This window comes from Rana temporaria, chromosome 6 (genome assembly GCF_905171775.1).
Source record: "Rana temporaria chromosome 6, aRanTem1.1, whole genome shotgun sequence".
Taxonomy (NCBI): domain Eukaryota; kingdom Metazoa; phylum Chordata; class Amphibia; order Anura; family Ranidae; genus Rana; species Rana temporaria.
The window spans coordinates 211,909,818-211,933,593 of NC_053494.1; the positions used below are offsets into that span (position 1 = coordinate 211,909,818).

The following is a 23,776-nucleotide window of genomic DNA, read 5'->3' on the forward strand; positions in this document are numbered from 1 at the left end:
AAGTGTCAGTTTATTAAAAGCCAGCAGCTACACTTTTTGTTGCTGCTGACTTTTAATAAACATAAAAATGGCTGGAACTCCCCTTTAAGTTGCAGTTCAGTGAGTAAAATAAGTATTTGATCCCCAAGCGAAACATGACTTAGTACTGGGTGGAGAAACCCTTGTTGGGAAGCACAGAGGTCATCACTGTGCCGTGCCATTACATGCCCCACTGTGCCGTGCCATTCCATGCCCCACTGTGCCGTGCCATTCCATGCCACCACTGTGCCATTCCATGCCTCCACTGTGCCATTCCATGCCCCCACTGTGCCATTCCATGCCCCCACTGTGCCATTCCATGCCTCCACTGTGCCATTCCATAACTCCACTGTGCCATTCCATGCCTCCACTGTGCCATTCCATGCCTCCACTGTGCCATTCCATGCCCCCACTGTGCCATTCCATGCCCCCACTGTGCCATTTCATGCCTCCACTGTCCATCACATGCCTCCACTGTCCATCACATGCCTCCCCTGTCCATCACATGCCTCCACTGTGCCGGCCAAGAGGATCTCCCTACCTTATTTTTTTGCTGCGGACATCCATGTTTCAGGCTGCGGGCATCCATGATTCAAAAGCCGCGCCTCCTCCCCAGACTGTTCCGTGATAGGCGGAACACTAAATTTCCCAGCGGTGCCTCTGTTCAGTGTTCCGCCTATCACTGATGTCCTTTCGTCTGAGGATGAGAAGGCATCAGTGATAGGCGGAACACTAATTTTCCCAGGGGGGCCTCTGTTCAGTGTTCTGCCTATCACGGATGTCCTCTCGTCCGAGGATGAGAAGGCATCCGTGATAGGCGGAACACTAAATAGAGGCCCTGCTGGGAAAATGAGTGTTCCGCCTATCACGGAACAGTCTGAGGAGGAGGCGCGGCTTTTAAATCATGGATGCCCGCAGCCTGAAACATGGATGTCCGCAGCCTGACGGAGACAGATCCGGCGTATAAGACAACCCCCGACTTTGGATGCATTTTTTTGCATCCAAAATGTCGTCTTATACGCCGGCAAATACGGTAAATGTTTGCCTGTACAAGGCGATTATATTACTAATGTTGTATATTGAATGCAACGACTTCAATTGTTGTATATTGATAAACCCAATAAATATTTATTGATGACAAAAAATGACAGTGACTGATTCACCACCAGTGAATGTTTGGTGAAAGTCACATTTATGGGTAGATTCAGGTACAGGTGCGCAATTTTAAGACGGCGTAGCCTAGCGTGTTTACACTACGCCGCCTTAAGTAAGAGAGGCAAGTACATGATTCTCAAAGCACTTACCTCCTTACTTAGGGCGGCGTAGTGTAATCGCGGCGGGCGTAAGGGCGCCTAATTCAAATGGGTTGGAGGGGGGCGTGTTTAATGGTAATGAGGCTTGACCTCACGTTTTTGACGTTTTTTGGCTACTGCGCATGCGCTGGGCGCCTACATTTCCCAGTGCGCATTGCGGCTAAGTACGCCGTACGGGCCTATTGATTTCGACGTGAACCTAAACAACGTAAATCCCGATTCGCGGACGACTTACGCAAACGACGTAAAAATTTTGAAATTTGCGGCGGGAACGGCGGCCATACTTGACATTACTATTCCACTAGAGCCTAGCTCTAACTTTACGCGGCCTATCTCTTATGTAAACGGCGTAAAAGTACTGCGTCGGCCTGGCGTACGTTTGTGATTCGGCGTATCCCCTCATTTACATATTCTACGCCGACCGCAATGGAAGCACCACCTAGCGGCCATCCAAAATATTGCAATTTAAGATAGGACGGCGCAAGCCGTCGTATCTTAGATAGGTTTAAGCGTATCTCTGTTTGAGCATACGCTTAAACTTAGGTCGGCGTAGATTCTGAGTTAGGTCGGCTTATCTACTGATAAGCCGGCCTAACTCTTTGTGAATCTACCTATCAGTGTATAAACATCACATTGTCAGAACACTGGATCAGGCCTTGCTCTTCCATGCAGTCAGTAGGCGATATACTTACAGATTTGTACCCCACAATGCGTATGGAAATTTTGGAGCCGATGGTAAGCTGGCAGGGCCACGGCATAGGTCTTCTCTCTATCTTCTTAAAGATGGAAAGCTGTTCCAGACTGTCCCTGCAATCCAAACAAAAATGTAAACACATCCATCAAATACAATGGAAATGTAGAGAGATGGCAGCAAAGGGCAAAGGTGAGAACATTAACCACTTGACCACTGGGCACGTAAACCCCCTTAATAACCAGACCAATTTTCAGCTTTCGGTGCTCTCACAATTTGAATGACAATTACTCAGTCAAACAACACTGTACCCAAATGAAATTTTCGTCCTTTTTTTCACACAAATAGAGCTTTCTTTTGGTGGTATTTAATCACCGTTGGGTTTTTTATTTTTTGCGCTATAAGAGAAAAAAGACTGAAAATTCTGTAAAAAATAATAATTTTTCTTTGTTTCTGTTATAAAATTTGGCACATTTAGTATTTTTTCTTCATTCTTTTGCTTAAATGTGAAAGATGAAGTTACGCCGAGTAAATAGATACCCAACATGTCACCCTTCAAAATTGCACACGCTTGTGGAATGGCGCCAAACTTTGCTACTTAAAAATCCCCATAGACGACGTTGCAGGGTATTGTGGAGTATTGTGGGGTATTGCGGGGTATTGTAGAGTATTGTGGGGTATTGTAGAGTATTGTGGGGTATTGTAGAGTATTGTGTGGTATTGTGGGGTATTGTGGGGTATTGCGGGGTATTGCGGGGTATTGCGGGACATTGCAGAGTATTGCGGGGCATTGCAGAGTATTGCGGGGCATTGCAGAGTATTGCGGGGCATTGCAGAGTATTGCGGGGCATTGCAGAGTATTGCGGGGCATTGCAGAGTATTGCGGGGCATTGCGGAGTATTGCGGGGCATTGCGGAGTATTGCGGGGCATTGCGGAGTATTTTGGGGCATTGCAGAGTATGGGGCATTGCAGAGTATGGGGGCATTGCAGAGTATGGGGGCATTGCAGAGTATGGGGGCATTGCAGAGTATGGGGGCATTGCAGAGTATGGGGGCATTGCAGAGTATGGGGGCATTGCAGAGTATGGGGGCATTGCAGAGTATGGGGGCATTGCAGAGTATGGGGGCATTGTAGAGTATGGGGGCATTGCGGAGTATGGGGGCATTGCGGAGTATGGGGGCATTGCGGAGTATGGGGGGTATTGCGGAGTATTGGGGGCATTGCAGAGTATGGGGGTATTGCAGAGTATGGGGGCATTGCAGAGTATGGGGGCATTGCAGAGTCTGGGGGTATTGCAGAGTATGGGGGCATTGCAGAGTATTTTGGGGTATTGCAGAGTATGGGGTATTGCAGAGTATGGGGGCATTGCAGAGTATGGGGGCATTGCAGAGTATGGGGGCATTGCAGAGTATGGGGGCATTGCAGAGTATGGGGGCATTGCAGAGTATGGGGGCATTGCAGAGTATGGGGGCATTGTAGAGTATGGGGGCATTGCAGAGTATGGGGGCATTGTGGAGTATGGCTGGTACTGCAGAGTATTGAACAGGGAGGGATGGATGGATGGCTGGATCTGTGACTACATGTGTCACAGATCCAGCCCGCAGCAGCAGCAGCTGCTGCTGCTTCCGCTCTCTCCCCTCTCCTCTCTCACACTGTACCGTTCGGTACAGAGAGGAGAGGGAGGAACCGGCGTCATCACATGACGCCGGTTTGTTTACTAGTGATCGCTCCGTCATTGGACGGAGCGATCACGTGGTAAACCGCCGCTATCAGCGGCGATTTACCGTGATCCGTCGGGTCCGGAGGACCCGGCGATCACGGAGACTCCAGTGTGCGCGCCCCACAGGGCGCGCGGGAGCGCGACCCTGGGAGGACGTACATTGACGCCCTCCCAGAGTTAAGCAACCGCCTTGTAGACGTATTTCGTCTATAGGGCGGTTGCTAACTGGTTAAAGAGAACCTGGCTCAATTGACCAATTCCCTCCAAAACATTACATACGAATATTTCCTTCACCTTATGCGAGGAACATGCGACTCCCTCCTTTTCTTCCCACCTGACTGCCCTGCTGCTTAAGCCGGCCATAGATGGACCGAAATTGGGCCAGTTTAGCAGGAACCAGCGGAATTTAAATCCATCTATAGGCAGGATGGTTGTACTGAATTCGATCTATCCATTGACTTTGGGACAATGAGCCAATAATTTTTTTTCCCGTTCGGGAGATACAGAGGAACCTCAGATTACGATTATAATCCGTTTCAGGAGAATGCTCGTAATCCAAAGCACTCGCATATCAAAGCGAGTTTCCCCATAGAAGTCAATAGAAACGAAAATAATTTGTTCCGCATTGACTTCAATGGCATGCAAGGCGGGGGGTGCCGGGGAGCCTCGGAAACGTCCGGAAAGGCCCGAGGACAGTTCGGCTGACCTCGGAAAGACTCTGTTCCCGAGGTTTGCCGAGGTCACCCAAGCTGTCCTCAGGCCTTTCTGATCATTTCTTATCGACGCTGTTTGGCTCCGACACCCCCCCTCACCTCAGGACAAACATGGTACTGCACACCGCTTTGGCCTGAATCCTGCTCGTTTTGCGAGACAACACTAGCAAACTGAGTTAGGATTTTTTAAAATACAGCGCTCGTATTGCGAAACGCTCGTTACTCGCAATCCAAGGTTCCATTGTATAGCCACCAACAATCCTCCTACACAAGTTGTACCTATCTATCTGCAGTTTTCTCTTCTCTACATCCGTTCAAACTGCAAAATTATAAAGCTTGTCTGAGAGTTCAGAAAAAAGGGGGCGGAGAGCTGAAATGACACACTGCAAAGCTCAGTAAGGAGCTGATTGGAGGAAAGAGACACAGCCCCCTCCACACAGCAACAGATTTGAGGCTGCCAATCAATGGCTGTGTTGCTGGAGCTCCCTCCTGTGTCACCTGTTTTTCCACTTGGTGTCAGGAAAACTTGTCAGAAGTTTTATCATGCTGATGAGAACTACAAGCTGTCAGCTGCAATGCCTGATGGTACTTGTAGTCTATTCATTCACAGGAACCTGTGAATGAATGACGTGGCAGTGTGGGGGGAGATCCACAGGGCCGTGCTCTTGTCAATTTGTGACAGTGGGTTCGGTGAGAGAAACCCCCTGCCTGCTTTCATGGTGGGGGGGAGGGGTGCATGCTGAACATGTTACACCCTAAATACAGGTGTAACATGTTCAGAAAGGTGAACTTAGCCATTGAAATTCCTGACTGTCACATTTACTAATCTTCATAGTTGGAAAACAAAAATCTCTTTTAACCTCTTGACCACTGGGCACTTAAACCCCCTTCCTAACCAGACCAATTTTCAGCTTTCGGTGCTCTCACAATTTGAATGACAATAACTCAGTCATACAACACTGTATCCATATGACATTTTTGTCCTTTTTTCCCCACAAATAGAGCTTTCTTTTGGTGGTGTTTGATCACCTCTGGGTTTTTTATTTTTTGCGCTATAAAAGAAAAAAAAACACTGAAAATTCTGTAAAAATAAAAAAACAATTCTCGTTTCTGTCATATTAGCAGGTATTGCAGAGTATTGGGGGTATTGCAGAGTATTGGGGGTATTGCAGAGTATGGGGGGTATTGCAGAGTATGGGGGGTATTACAGAGTATTGGGGGTATTGCAGAGTATTGCAGAGTATTGGGGGTATTGCAGAGTATTGGGGGTATTACAGAGTATTGGGGGTATTGCAGAGTATTGGGGGTATTGCAGAGTATGGGGGGTATTGCAGAGTATGGGGGGTATTACAGAGTATTGGGGGTATTGCAGAGTATTGCAGAGTATTGGGGGTATTGCAGAGTATTGCAGAGTATTGGGGGTATTACAGAGTATGGGTGGTATTGCAGAGTATGGGTGGTATTGCAGAGTATGGGGGGTATTGCAGAGTATGGGTGGTATTGCAGAGTATGGGGGGTATTGCAGAGTATTGGGGGTATTGCAGCGTATTGGGGGTATTGCAGAGTATTGGGGGTATTGCAGAGTATGGGGGGTATTGCAGAGTATGGGGGGTATTGCAGAGTATTGGTGTTATTGCAGAGTATTGGTGTTATTGACTATCAGTGGCAATTTACCGCGATCTGTGATGCGCCGGGTCTTTTAGACCCGGCGCTTACAGATGATTCCGGGAGCGCGCCCCAGGGACGTCCTCCCAGAATAACTTCACCGCGCTGTAGACGTCTTTTGTCTATGGCACAGTGGGGAAGTGGTTAATTGGTCTTACCTGAAAGTGTAAACCTCGTCCAGGCCATCCTGACCCTCCAGAGCGAACATGATCTTCCTCACCATCTGGACGCCATCCTTCTGTTGCTCAGAAAACCCTTTACCGGGTCCTCGTCTGCTTCCAGCTTCTCCTCCTCCTCCTTCTCTGTCACCAGCTCCGCCCTCATCTTCATCCACAGGAAACGGGAGACTGCACACAACAGAATGGATTCACGTCACAGTATAGATCATAGGTGTGCGCAGCCTATTGCATTAGGGTGTGCATCCCAAAGCTCAAACACACACTACCGATAACTCACAATGTTCATTCAGAAAGGGAAGAGGCCGGTGAATTACATATTTACCGGCCCCTTCCCCCACTCATTCTAAAACATCTCCACAGTAACAGTTGGTGGGTAAGGATGAGCTCTGGCGTGTTTGCATAGTACACGTGCAGACCCCGCCAGGAAGTTTGCACGGCGATGTGCTAATCACAGCCAGGGAGACATTTCCGGATGCTCGGCTGCAGAGATCGGGAAATGTCTCCCTGCAGACTTCCTGGCGGGCTTTGCACGTGTACTATGCGAACACGCTGGAGCTCATCCTTATTGGTGGGAAAATAGAGGAGGGAAGCCGGAGCGACTGTGGGATGTAAAAGGGGGGGGGGGGGTAATCTGTGCTGCACAGGGTGATTAGGGTGTGCCTAGGCACACCTGCTACACCCTGTGCACACACCTATGGTATAGAGAAATAACTACAATTTAACCACTTGCTGACCCGGCCTTTTCTGGAACTTTGGGCCAGATTCAGAAAGGAGTTACGACGGCGTATCTCCAGATACGCCCTCGTTACTCTAAGTCTGAGGCGTCTTATCTTGGCGCCTGATTCAAAGAATCAGATACGCCATAATTTGTCTAAGATACGACCAGCGTAAGTCTCTTACGCCGTCGTATCTTAGTTGCATATTTACGCTGGCCGCTAGGGGCGCTTCCGTAGATTTACGATATATTGATATACGTCGTTTACGTAAGGCTTTTTTCGGCGTAAAGTTACCCCTGCTATAGGAGGCGTAGCCAATGTTAAGTATGGACGTCGGGACAGCGTCGATTTTTCCGTCGTTTGCGTAAGTCGTACGCGAATAGGGCTGTGCGTAAGTTACGTTCACGTCGACAGCATTGACTATTTGCGACGTGATTTCGAGCACGCGCACTGGGATACGTTCATGCGCTGTTCGTTAGGAGCATCAATTACATGGGGTCAAGGCTCATTATAATACAACACGCCCACTGCCTGGACAATTTGAATTGGGCGGGCTTACGCCGGCCCATTTACACTACGCCGCCGTAACTTAGGACGCACGTTCATTGTGAATACGGTACCTGCCTCACTAAGTTACGGCGGCGTAGTGTATCCGAGATACGCTACGCCGGCCTAAAGATAGGCAATTCTATCTGAATCTGGCCCTTTTTGTTTAGAAGTTTAAATTAGTATTTTTTGCTAGAAAAACCCCCAAACATTATATACAGTAAAACCTTGGATTGTGAGCATTATTAGTTCCAGGAACATGCTTGTAATCCAAAGCACTTGTATATCAAAGCAAATTTCCCCATACGAAATAATGGAAACTCAGATGATTCGTTCCACAACTATTAATTCATAAGCCCTTCAGTTTATAGTCCATATAAAAAGATTATAGCAATGTGATAGGTTGTGAAACCGTAAAATGTCCATCCACAAATGGAAGCCTCCAGAAGGGGATTAGAAGCAAAATCCAGCAGGAGCTCCAGAGTATAAAAGAGAAGAGAGGCGCCTCTAAGTGTAGCAATAGGTTGGTAAATGTTGTACCTTCAATAACCCCTTCCTTACCGGGCCATTATAAAATGACGCCGACAGGAACCCCCCCTCCGGGTGGACGTCATATGACGTCCTTTCTTCCCGACAATCTAGGGCGCGTGCATTTACAACCCCTTTAACCACTTCATTACTGGGCACTTAAACCCCCTTCCTGCCCAGACCAATTTTCAGCTTTCAGCGCTGACGCATTTTGAAGGACAATTGCGCGGTCATACAACACTGTACACCAATTCTACTTTTATCATTTTTTTCCCACAAATAGAGCTTTCTTTTGGTGGTATTTGATCAACTCTGCGATTTTTATTTTTTGCGCTATAAACATAAGAAAAACTGAAAATTTTGAAAAAAATAAACACAATATTTTTTACTTTTTGTTATAATTATATCCCAATTTTTTTTAAAAAAAATAAAAATTTCCCTCAGTTTAGGCCGATACGTATTCTTCTACATATTTTTGTTAAAAAAAAAAAAAATCGCAATAAGCGTATATTGATTGGTTTGCGCAAAAGTTATAGCGCCTACAAAATAGGGGATAGATTTATGATTTTCTTTAATTTTATTTTTTTAATAGTAATGGCGGCGATTTGCGATTTTTTTGTCAGGCCTGCGATATTGCGGTGGACGTCACAGACACTTTTGACACAATTTTGGGACCATTCACATTTATACAGCGATCGGTGCTATAAAAATGCACTAATTACTGTATAAATGCGACTGGCAGTGAAGGGGTTAACACTAGGGGGTGAGGAAGGGGTTAAATGTATTCCCTCATTGTGTTCTAACTGTGTGGGGGGAGGGGGGTGACTGGGGGAGGTGACCGATGCTGTGTCCCTATGTAAAGGGAAACAGATCGGTCTCCTCTCCCTGACAGGACGTGGAGCTCTGTGTTTACACCTCATCATTACACACAAAGCTCCACGTCCCTGCTGTGTCACCGCCGATCGCGGGTGTCTGGCGGACTTCACGGCCGCCAGGCACACGCATCGGCTGCCGAGCGATGCGCCGGGCACGTTGTTTCCCCGCTGCGTGCCCCCAGCGGCGCGCACGGGGAATGACAACAACAGGACGTCCACCCGGCACTTGAGAGCCGCGCTGTGGACATCTTTCGTCCATAGCGCGGATCCCAAGTGGTTAAAAAGCAAAAAAAAAAAAAGCATGACAGGTCCTCTTTATTGAGAAATCTGGGGTCAAAGAGACCCCAGATCTCTGATTTACCTTTGAGAGCAAAAGAAAAAACAAATTAGCATTTTGACTTTAAAAAATAAAATATGTTTTGGCCCAAGAACCGGAAGTGACGTCAGAGGTTGCTCGTGTCCTCCAAGGGCAAAGAGCCGAGTGGGGGGCCAACTTGCCCTCAATCGACTTCCTGCCCAGCAAATGCCCACATCAAATCGCTTCCAGGCTTAACCAACAGCTCTTGTAAGTCTGGAAACGACCAGGAAGTAGTGGGGGGTGGGCACTTCTCCTACCGCTTCTAAAAATGATCTTGTGGCAAATGCGACTGCGAGATCGCTTTTATCCTACGCAGAATCGCCCGTAGTAAAAAACTATACCGGTGCTGCCATAATCCCCAGTATTTACCTTCAAAATAATAACGTATTTTTACTATGGGCGGGCCGACAAGTAGATATTAGTCAACTGGAGATTTTAAGTTGACTAAAATACAACTAAAACAATTCAGATAACGAATATACGACTAAAACTAAAATGGCATTTTGGTCAAAAGACTATGACTAAAATTAAATGTAAATCTGATGTCAAAATGAACACTGGTTGGGTACAGAGGGACCAGAGGTGTCGGGTAAAAAGCACAGCTGCCACTTACAAGAACTGCAGGGTGATGCCGGCTTTCTTCAGGTTGGCGATGATGATCTCCAGCTGATCCTCACTGAAGGGGCTACTGAGGTCTGTGAACACAGCGATGTGCAGCTTGTCGTATTTTTTCCCTCTAAGAGAATATAAAGACACAAAAGGGAAGACTGAGAAAAATCATTATCCACAGGCAGAGTCTTCTCTAAAATAAATACCTGCAACATACAATCTCACACTAATCCTTTTCTCAATACAGTAGGTTATGCTTAAAACCCCTTGAAGATTTTTTTCCCCATTAGGGAGATTTCTTTTAACTTCCTGTTCTACAGACACATTAGTATGTGAGGGGGAAATCTCTTTAAAGTGGAATTTTTTCATCTATCCATCTATTAAATCTTCTGCCCTTGTGGTAGTTTTAACTTTGGATAGTATTTTTTTTTCTGGCAGTAAATCCCTTATACAGCCCACTTCCCGTTTCCTTATACAGCCCACTTCCTGTTTCCTTATACAGCCCACTTCCTGTTTCCTTATACAGCCCACTTCCTGTTTCCTAATACAGCCCACTTCCTGTTTCCTTACACAGCCCACTTCCTGTTTCCTTACACAGCCCACTTCCTGTTTCCTTATACAGCCCACTTCCTGTTTCTTGTCTGGTCATTAGCCTAGGCTTATGACATCATGCACAGCTCTCTCTCTCTCTCTCTCTCTCTCAATCTCCTGATCTGTTCTGCCGCAGTTAAAAGCATGTTAATTTTCTGTGAAATTCAAGACTCCAGGGCACAGCGATCAGCTGCATTTGTACACTGCGATTAGCTGCGTTTACATGCGGTTGCGTTTAGCTGCGGCACGATATCCTCGCCAATACCAGGCACTGTGTTTGGTATGAATCATGAGGGGGGAACTCCACGCCAAATTTTAAATAAAAAAACGGCATGGGTTCCCCCTCCAAGAGCATAGCAGGCCCTTGGGTCTGGTATGGATTTAAAGGGGAACCCCTAAGCCGAAAAAACGGCGTGGGGGTCCCCCCAAAAGCCATACCAGACCCTTATCCGAGCACGCAGCCTGGCCGGTCAGGAAAGGGGGTGGGGACGAGCGAGCGCCCCCACCCCTCCTGAACCGTACTAGGCCGCATGCCCTCAACATGGAGGGTGGGTGCTTTGGGGCAGGGGGCGCCCTGCAACCCCCTCCCCCCACCCCAAAGCACCTTGTCCCCATGTTGAGGGGTGCGCGCGTGTACACAGAGCCGGTTCGAGTGCCCAGCAGGCGCGATGACCGCTGTCAGATCACTCGTAACAGAGCGAGAACCGTGATCTATGTATGTAAACTCACAGATCACAGAACGGTTCTCTCAGGAGAGAGGAGACAATGTATAACCACCGATCTCTCTCTTCCCCTAGTCACTCCCATCCCCCGCTACGGTTAGAACACACACTAGGGAACACATTTAACCCCTTAATCACCCCCTAGTGTTAACCCCTTCCCTGCCAGTGACAATTATACAGTAATCAGGGCATTTTTATAGCACCAATCGCTGTATAAATGTCCAAAATATCCGATCTGTCCGCCGCAATATCGCAGCCCCGATAAAAATGGGCGCCATTACTAGTAAAAAAAAAAAAGACATAAATCTACCGCCTATTTTGTAGACGCTATAACTTTTGCGCAAACCAATCAATAAATGCTTATTGCGATTTTTTTTACCAAAAATATGTCGTAGAATACGTATCGGCCTAAACTGAGGAAAAACATTTTTGGGGGAAAAAAAAGTGGGCTATTATAGCAAAAAGTTAAAGATATTGGGCCGGATTCAGGTAGCCTTGCGTAATATTGTGCGGGCGTAACGTATCTCCGTAATTTAATAACTGACAATTGCGCGGTCGTGCGACGTTGTACAAAATTGGTGTCCTTTTTTTCCCCACAAATAGAGCTTTCTTTTAGTGGTATTTGATCAGATCTCCGATACGTTACGCCGCCGTAAATTAGGGCGCAAGTTCCGTATTCATAAAGAACTTGCGCCTTAAGTTACGGCGGCGTAACGTATGTGGGCCGGCGTAAGCCCGCCTAATTCAAATGGGGATGATGTGGGCGTGTTTTATTTAAATTATTGTTGACCCCGCGTATTTTATGTTTTTTACGAACGGGGCATGCGCCGTTCGTGAAAGAATCCCAGTGCGCATGCTCGAAATTCCGCCGCAAATCGTCATTGCTTTCGACGTGAACGTAAATTACGTCCAGCCCTATTCGCCCAGCCCTATTCGCGAACGACTTACGCAAACGACGTAAAAAAATAAAAAATTTGACGCGGTGAAGACTTAACATTGCGTACGCCTCATAGAAGCAGGAGCAACGTTACGCCGGAAAAGCCTTACGCAAACTACGTAAAAAAAATCCGCCGGGCGCACGTACGTTTGTGAATCGGCGTATCTAGGTAATTTGCATATTCTACGACAGAGGCTCCACCTAGCGGCCAGCGTAAATATGCAAACTAAGATACGACGGCATAAGAGACTTACGCCAGTCGGATCTTAGCCTAATTTCGGCGTATCTTGCTTTCTGAATTTACGCCGTCGTATCTTAGGGTGCATATTTACGCTGGCCGCTAGGTGCATAGATACGCCGGCGTAAATTCTTGCTGAATCCGGCCCATTGTGTTTTTTTCAAAGTTGTCGCTCTATTTTTGTTTATAGCGCAAAAAAATAAAAACCGCAGAGCTGATCAAATACCACTAAAAGAAAGCTCTATTTGTGGGGGAAAAAAGGACGCCAATTTTGCTTAAGTACAACGTCGCACGACCGCGCAATTGTCAGTTAAAGCGACGTAGTGCCGAATCGCAAGAAATGCTCTAGTCAGGAAGGGGGGGGTAAATTCTTCCGGGGCTGAAGTGGTTAATAAACTCTTTTTTTAATAATCTATATAAAGTGATAAAGTTGGAGTTAGACTTTAAGAAGACTCATGAAAGAATTTATGACAAAATGTTCTGTGCATTAGAAGCCATTTTTCATATTTTCGGCATCAGTCACTTACAGCGTTTCCTTCTGCAGAATGTCCATGGAAACGATGAGGGCGTCGAGGACTGAGCAGTTAAAGATTATTATTTTTTATTTTTTTTGCCAAAAAATTTGTTGAGAAAATCCTATTGTTCACAGGAGCTCAATAGTTTGCACTCAAATTTACAAATAAAGCTTAACCTCTTTCCCACCGGGCTTGTTTTTCAGATTCGGTGTTTACGAGACTAAAACATTTTTTGTTTTTTTGCTAGAAAATTACTTAAAACCCCCAAACATTATATATATTTTTTTCTAACACCCTAGAGAATAAAATGGCGATCATTGCAATACTTTTTGTCACACCGTATTTGTGCAGCGGTCTTACAAGCGCACTTTTTTTGGAAAAAAATAAGACAACAATAAATTTTGCCCAAGTTTTTTTATATATTGTGAAAGATAATGTTACGCCGAGTAAAATGATACCCAACATGTCACGCTTAAAAATTGCGCCCGCTCGTGGCATGACGTCAAACTTTTCCCCTTAAAAATCTCGATAAGCGACGTTTAAAAAATTCTACAGGTTGCATTTTTTGAGCTACAGTGTAGGTCTAGGGCTAGAATGATTGCTCTCGCTCAAACGATCGCGGCGATACCTCACTTGTGTGGTTTGAACACAGTTTTCATATGCGGGCGCTACTCGCGTATGCGTTCGCTTCTGTGCGCAAGCTCGTCGGGACGGGGCGCTTTAAAAAAAAAAATGTTTTGTTTTCTTATTTATTTTTATTTAGTTAATAATTTTTTACACTGAAATAAAATAAATAAAAAAATAAATTGATCACTTTTATTCCTATTACAAGGAATGTAAACATCCCTTGTAATAGAAAAAAGCATGACAGGTCCTCTTAAATATGAGATCTGGGGTCAAAAAGACCTCACATCTCATATTTAGACTTCAATGCAAAAAAAAAGAAAAAAAAATTGAAACTGTCATTTTTTCAAATGACAAAAAAAAAAATGTTTCTTTAAGACGCTGGGCGGGACTGACGTTTTGACGTCACTTCCGCCCAGCAGAGCTATGGGGACGGGTGGGGGCGATTTTTCCCTCACTCGCAACCCCAGTCAGCTGCTGAACGGACCCCATCGCCTCCGCCGCTACCGACGGCTCCGGTAAGCGGCGGAGGGCGCGGGAGAGCGGCGGGAGCCCCTCTCCCGCCACCGATAACAGCGATCTCGCGGCGAATCTGCTGCGGAGACCGCCGTTATCGTGTACACCACCGCCCACTGAAGAGATGGATACCTCGGTTGTGGCACCAGCTGCTGCCGTTACCGAGACATCCATCTTTAAAAAGAGGAAGTCTTTTGGACATGGGGCGGTGGTCAAGAGGTTAATGATTTAAAGTAGCAACGCCAGCCTCCTCAGTACCTGAATGGGCCATACAGAGTTTCAGTTGTTTCCAGCAGGTGGCGCTCTAAGATCACATGCTAAACCACTTGCTGACCGCCCTATAGCAGTTTTATGCGACAGGGTGGCTGGCAGCTGTGCATCGGATCACGTAAATATGCGCGATCCTGCACTTCCGCCTGCAGGGGGCGCCTGCACCGCCAGCGGGCTGTTTCTACTGTGGTTACTCACAGCAGAAGCCGATCTGCGGGCGCTGACCACTTGATGTCCGTTTGCACCCGCCAATTGTCAGGAAGAGACTCAGAATGGAGCTCTATCTATGTAAACAAAGCAGAGTTCTGTTCTGACAGGAGGGAAGGGGTGGATTCTCTAGGCTTCCTGCCTGCGCCGGACGATTCTTTCTCTGGGCCCCCGATGGCACGGGAGAGCCCGTAGAAGCACCGGATGGCGGCGGGGGGGGGGATGTCCCCTCCCGCCGCCTATAAGAACGACATCAATTGCAACCTCTGCCTACATAATGTAGCCTGCTCTGTCATCAACAGAGTGCATCGGGATTGGCTGAGCGGCGCATATACAGACTACATGCAGCCGTACAGAGCACCCGGCGGGCTGATATCGATCGAGCAGCTGCTTCACCCGGCGTATAAGACGACCCCCCCTGGTTTTTGGCTGTGTAGTTCCGGTGTAAAAGGTCATCTTATACGCCGGAAAATACGGTATATATAAGAAATTCCAGTATATATCCCATAGTTTATAGACGTTATAAAGTTCCAGTAAACCAATCAATATGCGCTTATTGGGATTTTTTTTGTCAAAAACATGTAGAAGAATACATATTGGCCTAAATTGATGAAGAAATTCGTTTTTTTTTTTCAATTTTTTTATGGGATGTTTTATAGCAGAAATACAGTTGCGCCTCCTGCACATTTACGTCGGAAGAATGGCACGGCTGGGCACAAGCACGTACAGGTACGTCCTCTTTAAGTGCCCAGCCGTGGGTCGCGGGCGCACGCCCGCGTCCCGGTCCGAAGCTCCGTGACCGCGGGGCACCCGATCGCCGCTGGAGTCCCGCGATCGGTCCCCGGAGCTGAAGAACGGGGAGAGCTGTGTGTAAACACAGCTTCCCCGTTCTTCACTGTGGCGCTGTCATCGATCGTGTGTTCCCTTATATAGGGAATCACAATCAATGACGTCACACCTACAGCCACACCCCCCTAGAGTTAGAAACACATATGAGGTCATACATAACCCCTTCAGCGCCCCCTTGTGGTTAACTCCCAAACTGCAATTGTCATTTTCACAGTAAACAATGCATTTTTATAGCACTTTTCGCTGTGAAAATGACAATGGTCCCAAAAATGTGTCAAAATTGTCCGAAGTGTTCGCCATGTCGCAGTCACGAAAAAAATCGCTGATAGTAAAAAAAAAAAAAAATTATAAAAATGCAATAAAATTATCCCCTATTTTGTAAACGCTATAAATTTTGCGCAAACTAACCGATAAGCGCTTATTGCGATTTTTTTTTACCAAAAATAGGTAGAAGAATACGTATCGGCCTAAACTGAGGAGAACATTTTTTTTTATATATATTTTTAGGGGATATTTATTATAGCAACAAGTAAAAAATATTGCATTTTTTTTCAAAATGTTCGCTCTATTTTTGTTTATAGCGCAAAAAATAAAAACCGCAGAGGTGATCAAATACCACCAAAAGAAAGCTCTATTTGTGGGAAAAAAAAGGACGCCAATTTTGTTTGGGAGCCACGACGCACGACCGCGCAATTGTCAGTTAAAGTAAACGCAGTGCGGTATTGCAGAAAATGGCCTGGTCTTGAATCTTCTGGATGTCAAGTGGTTAACAGGACTGTCTGATGTTTACAGAGCTCAATAGCTACAACACACATTACACAAAAATGAATAAAAAGAACCCCCCCATGTCATATACACATCAATAATCGGCCCCCCGGAAAGGATACAGTCAGCTTGTTGATTTCCAGGCTGGATGACTTCCTGAATCTCCTCCAGCAGATCGAAGTCGGGCATGATGAGATGTCGGTGGACGGAGATGTTCTGATATTGATCCCCATCAGCCAGAGAATTATCCGTGTCATCCGTGCCAAAGAGAACCACCGCAATCTCATCTTTACTCTCTGCAAACACCTACCGGGAAATACACACAGGACACACAGCTGAGAGGATGTTGTGTGCAGAAGGGACGACTACTGATAAGAACAAGAGAGAGACATCAAGATTTTCCAACCACAAATTTAGGGCGGAACTCAACTCCACTTCACCCCCGTCAATTTTTTTTATACCCCCTTAACCACTTGCCGACCTGCCGCCGTTGTTGTTTTACGGCGGCAGGTCGGCTCCTCTGCGCGAGAGCACGTAGTATAACGTCGGCTCTCACGCAGGCCACTAGGGGCGGGTGCGCGCAGGCCACTAGGGGCGGGTGCGCGCGCCCCCCGACTCCCGTGCGTGTGCGCGGCGGGCACGATCGCCGCCGGGCACACGCGGTCGCTCGTTACAGAGCGAGGACCGGGAGAAGTGTGTGTAAACCAGGGCTGTGGAGTCGGAGTCGAGGAGTCGGGGGAAATTTTGGGTACCTGGAGTCGGAGTCGGCAAACAATGCACCGACTCCGACTCCTACTAAATTTAGATTGTAATTTTAAAAAAAAAGCAAGTTTAAATGTCCCAATTCACAAAAAGTTATAATTAATGACTTCTCTACTGTAAGAATAAAGACCAATGCATGAATAAAATAATAAAGTCTGACTTAAGAGCCTCTATGAAAGAGGATCTGGCAGAGGCAATTCTCTTCCTTAGAACTCTACATTGAATTGATTTGCATTTGCTAAGCCTAGAACTACATTTCAAGATTAATATAAACCATTTCTAGGTTTTACAGATTTTGTTTTTGGTTCATTATAGATAAGCTTTGTTTTTGTTCTAAAACAACCAAATAATGTGGTCTGTATTTTTGAACTGGTAAAGATCCTGTTCCTGATGTTTATGCCTGCTGCTACTATCCAGCCACTTGATTGTTTTCATTGTGTTTGTCTTTTGCTTAAACTGTGCAATACAGTAGACTGTTGGCTTCCCAGCCAGTAGTCCTGTGGTAGGTTGCGTTTCTTTCCCTCAAGGAATGTATAAAATACATTCGCATATTAATACAGAGGAGTCGGAGTCGGGGAGTCGGAGTCGGAAGTACATAAAACTGAGGAGTCGGAGTCGGAACATTTATCTACCGACTCCACAGCCCTGGTGTAAACACACACAGCTCCCGCCTCCCGGTCCTGTCAGGGGAGAAATGCTGATCTTCTGTCCATACAATGTATGAACAGCGATCTGTCATTTCCCCTAGTGAGGCCACCCCCCCTACAGTTAGAACACACCCAGGGAACATACTTAACCCCTTCCCCGCCCCCTAGTGTTAATCCCTTCACTGCCAGTGGCATTTTTATAGTAATCTAATGCATTTTTATAGCACTGATCGCTATACAAATGCCAATGGTCCCAAAAATGTGTCAAAAGTGTCCGCCGTAATGTCGCAGTACCGAAAAAAAATCGCCGCCATTACTAGTAAAAAAAAAAAATATTAATAAAAATGCCATAAAAATACCCCCTATTTTGTAATCGCTATAACTTTTGCGCAAACCAATCAATAAACGTTTATTGCGATTTTTTTTATGAAAAATATGTAGAAGAATACGTATCGGCCTAAACTGAGGAAAAAAAAGTTTTTTTATATATTTTTGGGGGGTATTTATTATAGCAAAAAGTAAAAAATATTGCATTTTGCAACAAAATTGTCGCTCTATTTTTGTTTAAAGTGCAAAAAATAAAAACCGCAGAGGGGATCAAATACCACCAAAAGAACGCTCTATTTGTGGGGGAAAAAAAAACGACAATTTTGTTTGGGAGCCACGTCGCACGACCGCGCAATTGTCAGTTAAAGCGACGCAGTGCCGAATCGCAAAAACTGGCCAGGTCCTTTACCTGCATTTTGGTCCGGGTCTTAAGTGGTTAATGAGCATTTTGAAAGACAAGCAACTTTTTCTTTTTATTCTGACTCGGTTTGCGAATGTTGTCTCGCAAAACGAACACGAATTCAAGCTAATGGGGTGTGCAGTACCGCACTTGGCCAGAGGTGCGGGGGCGCCGGTGACACTCAGAATGGTTCGGAGCTGTTTGGAAATACTCGGAAATATTCAGTTCCCGGGTGTTTCCGAGGTCAGCCGAGCTGCCCCCAATCATGTCTGAGGCTCTACTGCGCCCCCCCTACCTCTGGCCACATGCGGTATTGCATGCCATTGAAGTCAATGTGCAAGTTTCCACTTCTATGGGGAAACTCGCTTTGATATGCGAGTGCTTTGGATTACAAGCTTTCTCCTGGAACGGATTATCCTCCTAATCCGAGGTTCCACTGTATTTATTTACAACAGAAACTAAGGGCCAGATTCTCAAAAGAGATACCGCCTGATACGCCGTCGTATCTCTGAGTCCGCCCGTCGTATCTATGCGCCTGATTCATAGAATCAGTTACGCATAGACAACCATTAGATCCGACAGGCGTAAGGCTATTACGCTGTCGGATTTTAAATGCATTATTTTTTTAGCCGCTAGGTGTCGCCGACGTCGTTTTCCAGATCGAGTATGCAAATGAGCAAAATACGCGAATTCCAAAACGTACGCCCGACCGACGCAGTGAAGTTACGACGTTTACGTAAGATTTGCGACGCGTAAAGTTGCCCCTGGGTATATGAGGCGCAGTGAATGTTAAGTATGCCCGTCGTTCCCGCGTCGAAATTTGAAAATTTACGTTGTTTGCGCAAGTCGTCCGTGAATGGCGCTGGACGCCATTTCCGTTAACGTCTAAACCAATGACGTCCTTGCAACATCATTTAGGGCAATGCACGTCGGGAAATTTTAGGGACGGCGCATGCGCAGTATGTTCGGCGCAGGAACGCGCCTAATTTAAATGATCCACGCCCCCTAGCCGGATCATTTGAATTAGGCGGGCTTGCGCCAGAGGATTTACGTTACGCCGCCGCAACTTTACAGGCAAGTGCTTTGTGAATCAAGCACTTGCCCCGTGAAACTTGCGGCGGCGTAACGTAAATGAGATACGTTACGCCGCCGCAAAGATGCGGCGATCTACCTGAATCAAAGTGTATGGACTTTTTTGGGCAAAAATAAAAACCCCGGTGATGATTAAATACCACCAAAAAAAAGCTCCATCTGTCTCAAAAAAAATTATAAAATGTAGTTTGTGTACATCGCTGTATGACCGCGCAATTGTCATTCTAAGTGTGACAGCGCTGAAAGCTGAAAATTGGCCTGGGCAGGAAGGGGGTAATTGAAGGGGGGTTAAACATCAGGGTATAGGTTGGCATTCCCCATTAATTAATCTACCCGCCGCCCCCCATCAGATGGTGAAGATTGTTACCTGTCTTTGCACAAACAGCGTCATCACTTTCTTGGCTTGTTCGAATGGAGTCTCCTCCCCCTGGTGGGAGTGCGTCATCGCGAGACCCACATCCATACACATCACCACCGCGCTCTGCAAGGCAATCGGACCGGTTACTTCTTCTATGAAATCTCCTCATCTTCCAGAGGATACCAAAACTTTATTTGTCATTTTTTTTTATTTTTCCCTGTTGAAGTTTTACCTTGTCCCACAAAGACCATCGGGCCCCTTACAGGTGTAATGCAAAAGAAAAAAACAAAAGAAAAAATAAATAAAAACAGGAGGGGGGGCCCTGGGGACCATTACAGGTGTAATGCAAAAAAACAAAAAGAAAAAATAAATAAAAACAGGAGGGGGGGGGGGGGCTGGGGACCATTACAGGTGTAATGCAATTTTTTTTTTAAAATGAACAAAAAAAAATGGGAGGAGGTCCAGCCGGGCCTGTAAGGGGCCCTGGGGACCATCGGGCCCCTTAAAGGTGTAATGCAAATAAATATATAAAAAAATAAAAAAATATATAAAAATAAAAAAATAAACGGGAGGGGGGGCCAGCTGGGCCCCCTGGGGACCATCGGGTCCCTTACAGGTGTAATGCAAAAGAAAAAAGAAAAACGGGAGGGGGGCCCTGGGGACCATTACAGGTGTAATGCAAAAAAAAAAAAATTAACAAAAAAAAAATGGGAGGAGGTTCAGCCGGGCCTGTAAGGGGCCCTGGGGACCATCGGGCCCCTTACAAGTGTAATGCAAAAAAAAAAACGGGAGGGGGGGCCAGCTGGGCCTGTAAGGGGCCCTGGGGACCATCGGGCCCCTTACAGGTGTAATGCAAAATAAAAAATAAATAAAAACAGGAGGAGGGGCCCTGAGTACTGTAACAGGTGTAATGCAAAAAATAAATAAAAAATTAACAAAAAAAAATGGGAGGAGGTCCAGCCGGGCCTGTAAGGGGCCCTGGGGACCATCGGGCCCCTAACAGGTGTAATGCAAAAAATATATATATATATATAAAAAATAAAAACGGGAGGTGGGGCCAGCCGGGCCCCTTACAGGTGTAATGCCTGTACCCCCCCTGATGGCGGCCCTGACGTCTCAGGCCACACTGACACCTACACATTATTGCGTTTTTTTTTTTTTTACCAAAAATATGTAGAAGAATACGTATCGGTCTAAACTGAGGAGAAAAAAATGTTATATCTTTTTTTGGGGGGATATTTATTATAGCACAAAGTAGAAAATATTGTATTTTTTTTTTAAATTGTCGCTCTATTTTTCTTTATAGCGTAATAAAAAAAATTTAAAAATAAAAACCGCAGAGGTGATCAAATACCACCAAAAGAAAGCTCTATTTGTGGGGAAAAAAGGTCGCCAATTTTGTTTGGGAGCCACGTCGCACGACCGCGCAATTGTCAGTTAAAGCGACGCAGTGCCGAATCGCAAAAAGTGGCCAGGTCCTTTAGCTGCCTAATGGTCCGGGTCTTAAGTGGTTAAACCATGTAAATACAGAATACTGAGGGGACTAGACGTTTGCCTAGGGCCGATCCGCCCTATAGGCTCACTATGCAAGCCGCTTAGGGCCCCGCAAAGCTGCGGAGGGCCCCCCAAATTACTAGAGGCCCCGCCTGGTGAGAAGTCGTTTTTGGCAACTCACCCTGCTTCTCAACTCGCTGGCTGCATGGGAGAAGAGGTAAGAAGTCAGCACCCCCCCTTCTCACTTTAATGTAAGATGTCATTTACGACAGCAGAACACCCCCCCCCCTACACTTCTCAACTTTAATGTCATTTTGCTTAGGGCCCCAGGGGGGGTCAGGATCGGCACTGCCTTTGCCCCTTCCTGGGCAGAGCTTCCAAAGTTCTTTATTAGATCTCTGTCCTTTTTCATGTGGCTTCCAGCAAGTCCATCTTCCAAAGAAGCAAAAAATATTTGGCCAGATTCACGTACGGCGGCTTAAAGATGTGCGGGCGTAGCGTATGTAATCTACGTTACGCCGCCGCAAGTTAGAGAGGCAAGTGCTGTATTCACAAAGCACTTGCGTCCTAAGTTACGGCGGCGTAGCGTAAATTTTTCCCGGCGTAAGCGCGCCTAATTCAAATTGTGAATAGGTGGGCGTGTTTTATGCAAATAAAGCATGACCCCACGTAAATGACGTTTTGAACGAACGGCGCATTCGCCGTCCGCGGTCGTATCCCAGTGCGCATGCTCCAAATCACGTCGCAAATAGTCAATGCTTTTGACGTGAACGTCAGCCCTATTCTGAATCGACTTACGCAAACGACGTGAAATTCGACGGCGGTTCCGACGTCCATACTTAACATTGGCTGCGCCATCTTTTTGGTGGTTTATCTTTACGCCTGAAAACGCCTTACGTAAACGGCGTATCTTTACTGCGACGGGCGAGCGTACGTTCGTGACTAGGCGTATCTCGCTGATTTACATATTCTAGGCGTAAATCAGCGTACACGCCCCTAGCGCTCAGCGTAAATAGACAACTAAGATACGACGGCGTAGGAAGACTTATGCCGCTCGTATCTTAGCAACATTTAAGCGTATCTCAGTTTGAGCATACGCTTAAATGTAGGACGGCGTGGATTCAGAGTTGCGACGGCGTATCTACTGATACGCCGGCGTAACTATACCTGAATCTGGCTAATTGTGTTTTTTTTTTCAAACTTGTCGCTCTTTTGTTTATAGCGCAAAAAAAATAAAACCCGCAGAGGTGATCAAATACCACCAAAGTCAATTTGGGGACAGTGTTGCATGACCGCGCAATTGTCATTCTAAATGTTACAGCGCTGAAAACTGAAAATTGGCCTGGGCAGCAAGGGGGTGAAAATGCCCGGTATTGAGGTAGATAGAATGAATAAAAAAACATCTGACTTTAAATCCCTTTAACAAATTGTCATTGAAATGAATATCAGCAGGAATATGAACACCCCCATCTAGTGGGCAACATTGGTATGAGCAGGCGATGCTTTATTGGAGGCAGCTGTCCAGACAAGTCCCAATCACCTGCGACTCTCTGCTACTTGCTACCACTTTAACCACTTAAGCCCCGGACCTTTAGGCAGCTAAATGCCCAGGCCAGGTTTTGCGATTCGGCACTGCGTCGCTTTAACAGACAATTGCGCGGTCGTGCGACGTGGCTCCCAAACAAAATTGGCGTCCTTTTTTCCCCACAAATAGAGCTTTCTTTTGGTGGTATTTGATCACCTCTGCGGTTTTTATTTTTTGCGCTATAAACAAAAATAGAGCGACAATTTTGAAAAAAATTCAATATTTTTTTACTTTTTGCTATAATAAATATCCCCCAAAAACATATATACAAATTTTTTTCCCCTCAGTTTAGGCCGATACGTATTTTTCTACCTATTTTTGGTAAAAAAAAATCGCAATAAGCGTTTATCGGTTGGTTTGCGCAAAATGTATAGTGTTTACAAAATAGGGGATAGTTTTATTGCATTTTTTTTTTTTTTTTTACTACTAATGGCGGCGATCAGGGATTTTTTTGGTGACTGCGACATTATGGCGGACACTTCGGACAATTTTGACACATTTTTGGGACCATTGTCATTTTCACAGCAAAAAATGCATTTAAATTGCATTGTTTATTGTGAAAATGACAGTTGCAGTTTGGGAGTTAACCACAGGGGGCGCTGTAGGAGTTAAGGTTCACCTAGTGTGTGTTTACAACTGTAGGGGGGTGTGGCTGTAGGACTGACGTCATCGATCGAGTCTCCCTATAAAAGGGATGACACGATCGATGTGCCGCCACAGTGAAGCACGGGGAAGCCGTGTTTACATACGGCTCTCCCCGTTCTTCAGCTCCGGGGAGCGATCGCGAGGGGGCGGCTAGAAACGAATAGCCCCGCCCTCATCCCGGATCGCTCCCCGAGAATTTCCGACCGCCGCATCCCGATCGGACCCCCGACCCGCGGAAAGGCAGGGACGTACAGGTACGCCCATCTGCCTGTACGGTCGTTAAGCGGTTAAAAGTCAACG

At 46.2% G+C, this 23,776-nt stretch overlaps 1 protein-coding gene across 1 annotated transcript in view; it reads right to left on the bottom strand.

The window, feature by feature from the left end:
* XRCC5 (X-ray repair cross complementing 5) overlaps positions 1 to 23,776 on the bottom strand; it is a 109,194-nt gene that overhangs the window by 78,329 nt on the left and 7,089 nt on the right. Inside the window, exons 2-7 of the mRNA XM_040358218.1 lie at positions 19,762 to 19,875; positions 16,289 to 16,472; positions 12,948 to 12,996; positions 9,937 to 10,059; positions 6,280 to 6,468; positions 2,024 to 2,138 (exon numbers count right to left, since the gene is read on the bottom strand). Coding sequence (XP_040214152.1) covers positions 2,024 to 2,138; positions 6,280 to 6,468; positions 9,937 to 10,059; positions 12,948 to 12,996; positions 16,289 to 16,472; positions 19,762 to 19,875 — 774 coding nt within the window. The remainder of the gene's footprint in view (positions 1 to 2,023; positions 2,139 to 6,279; positions 6,469 to 9,936; positions 10,060 to 12,947; positions 12,997 to 16,288; positions 16,473 to 19,761; positions 19,876 to 23,776) is intronic.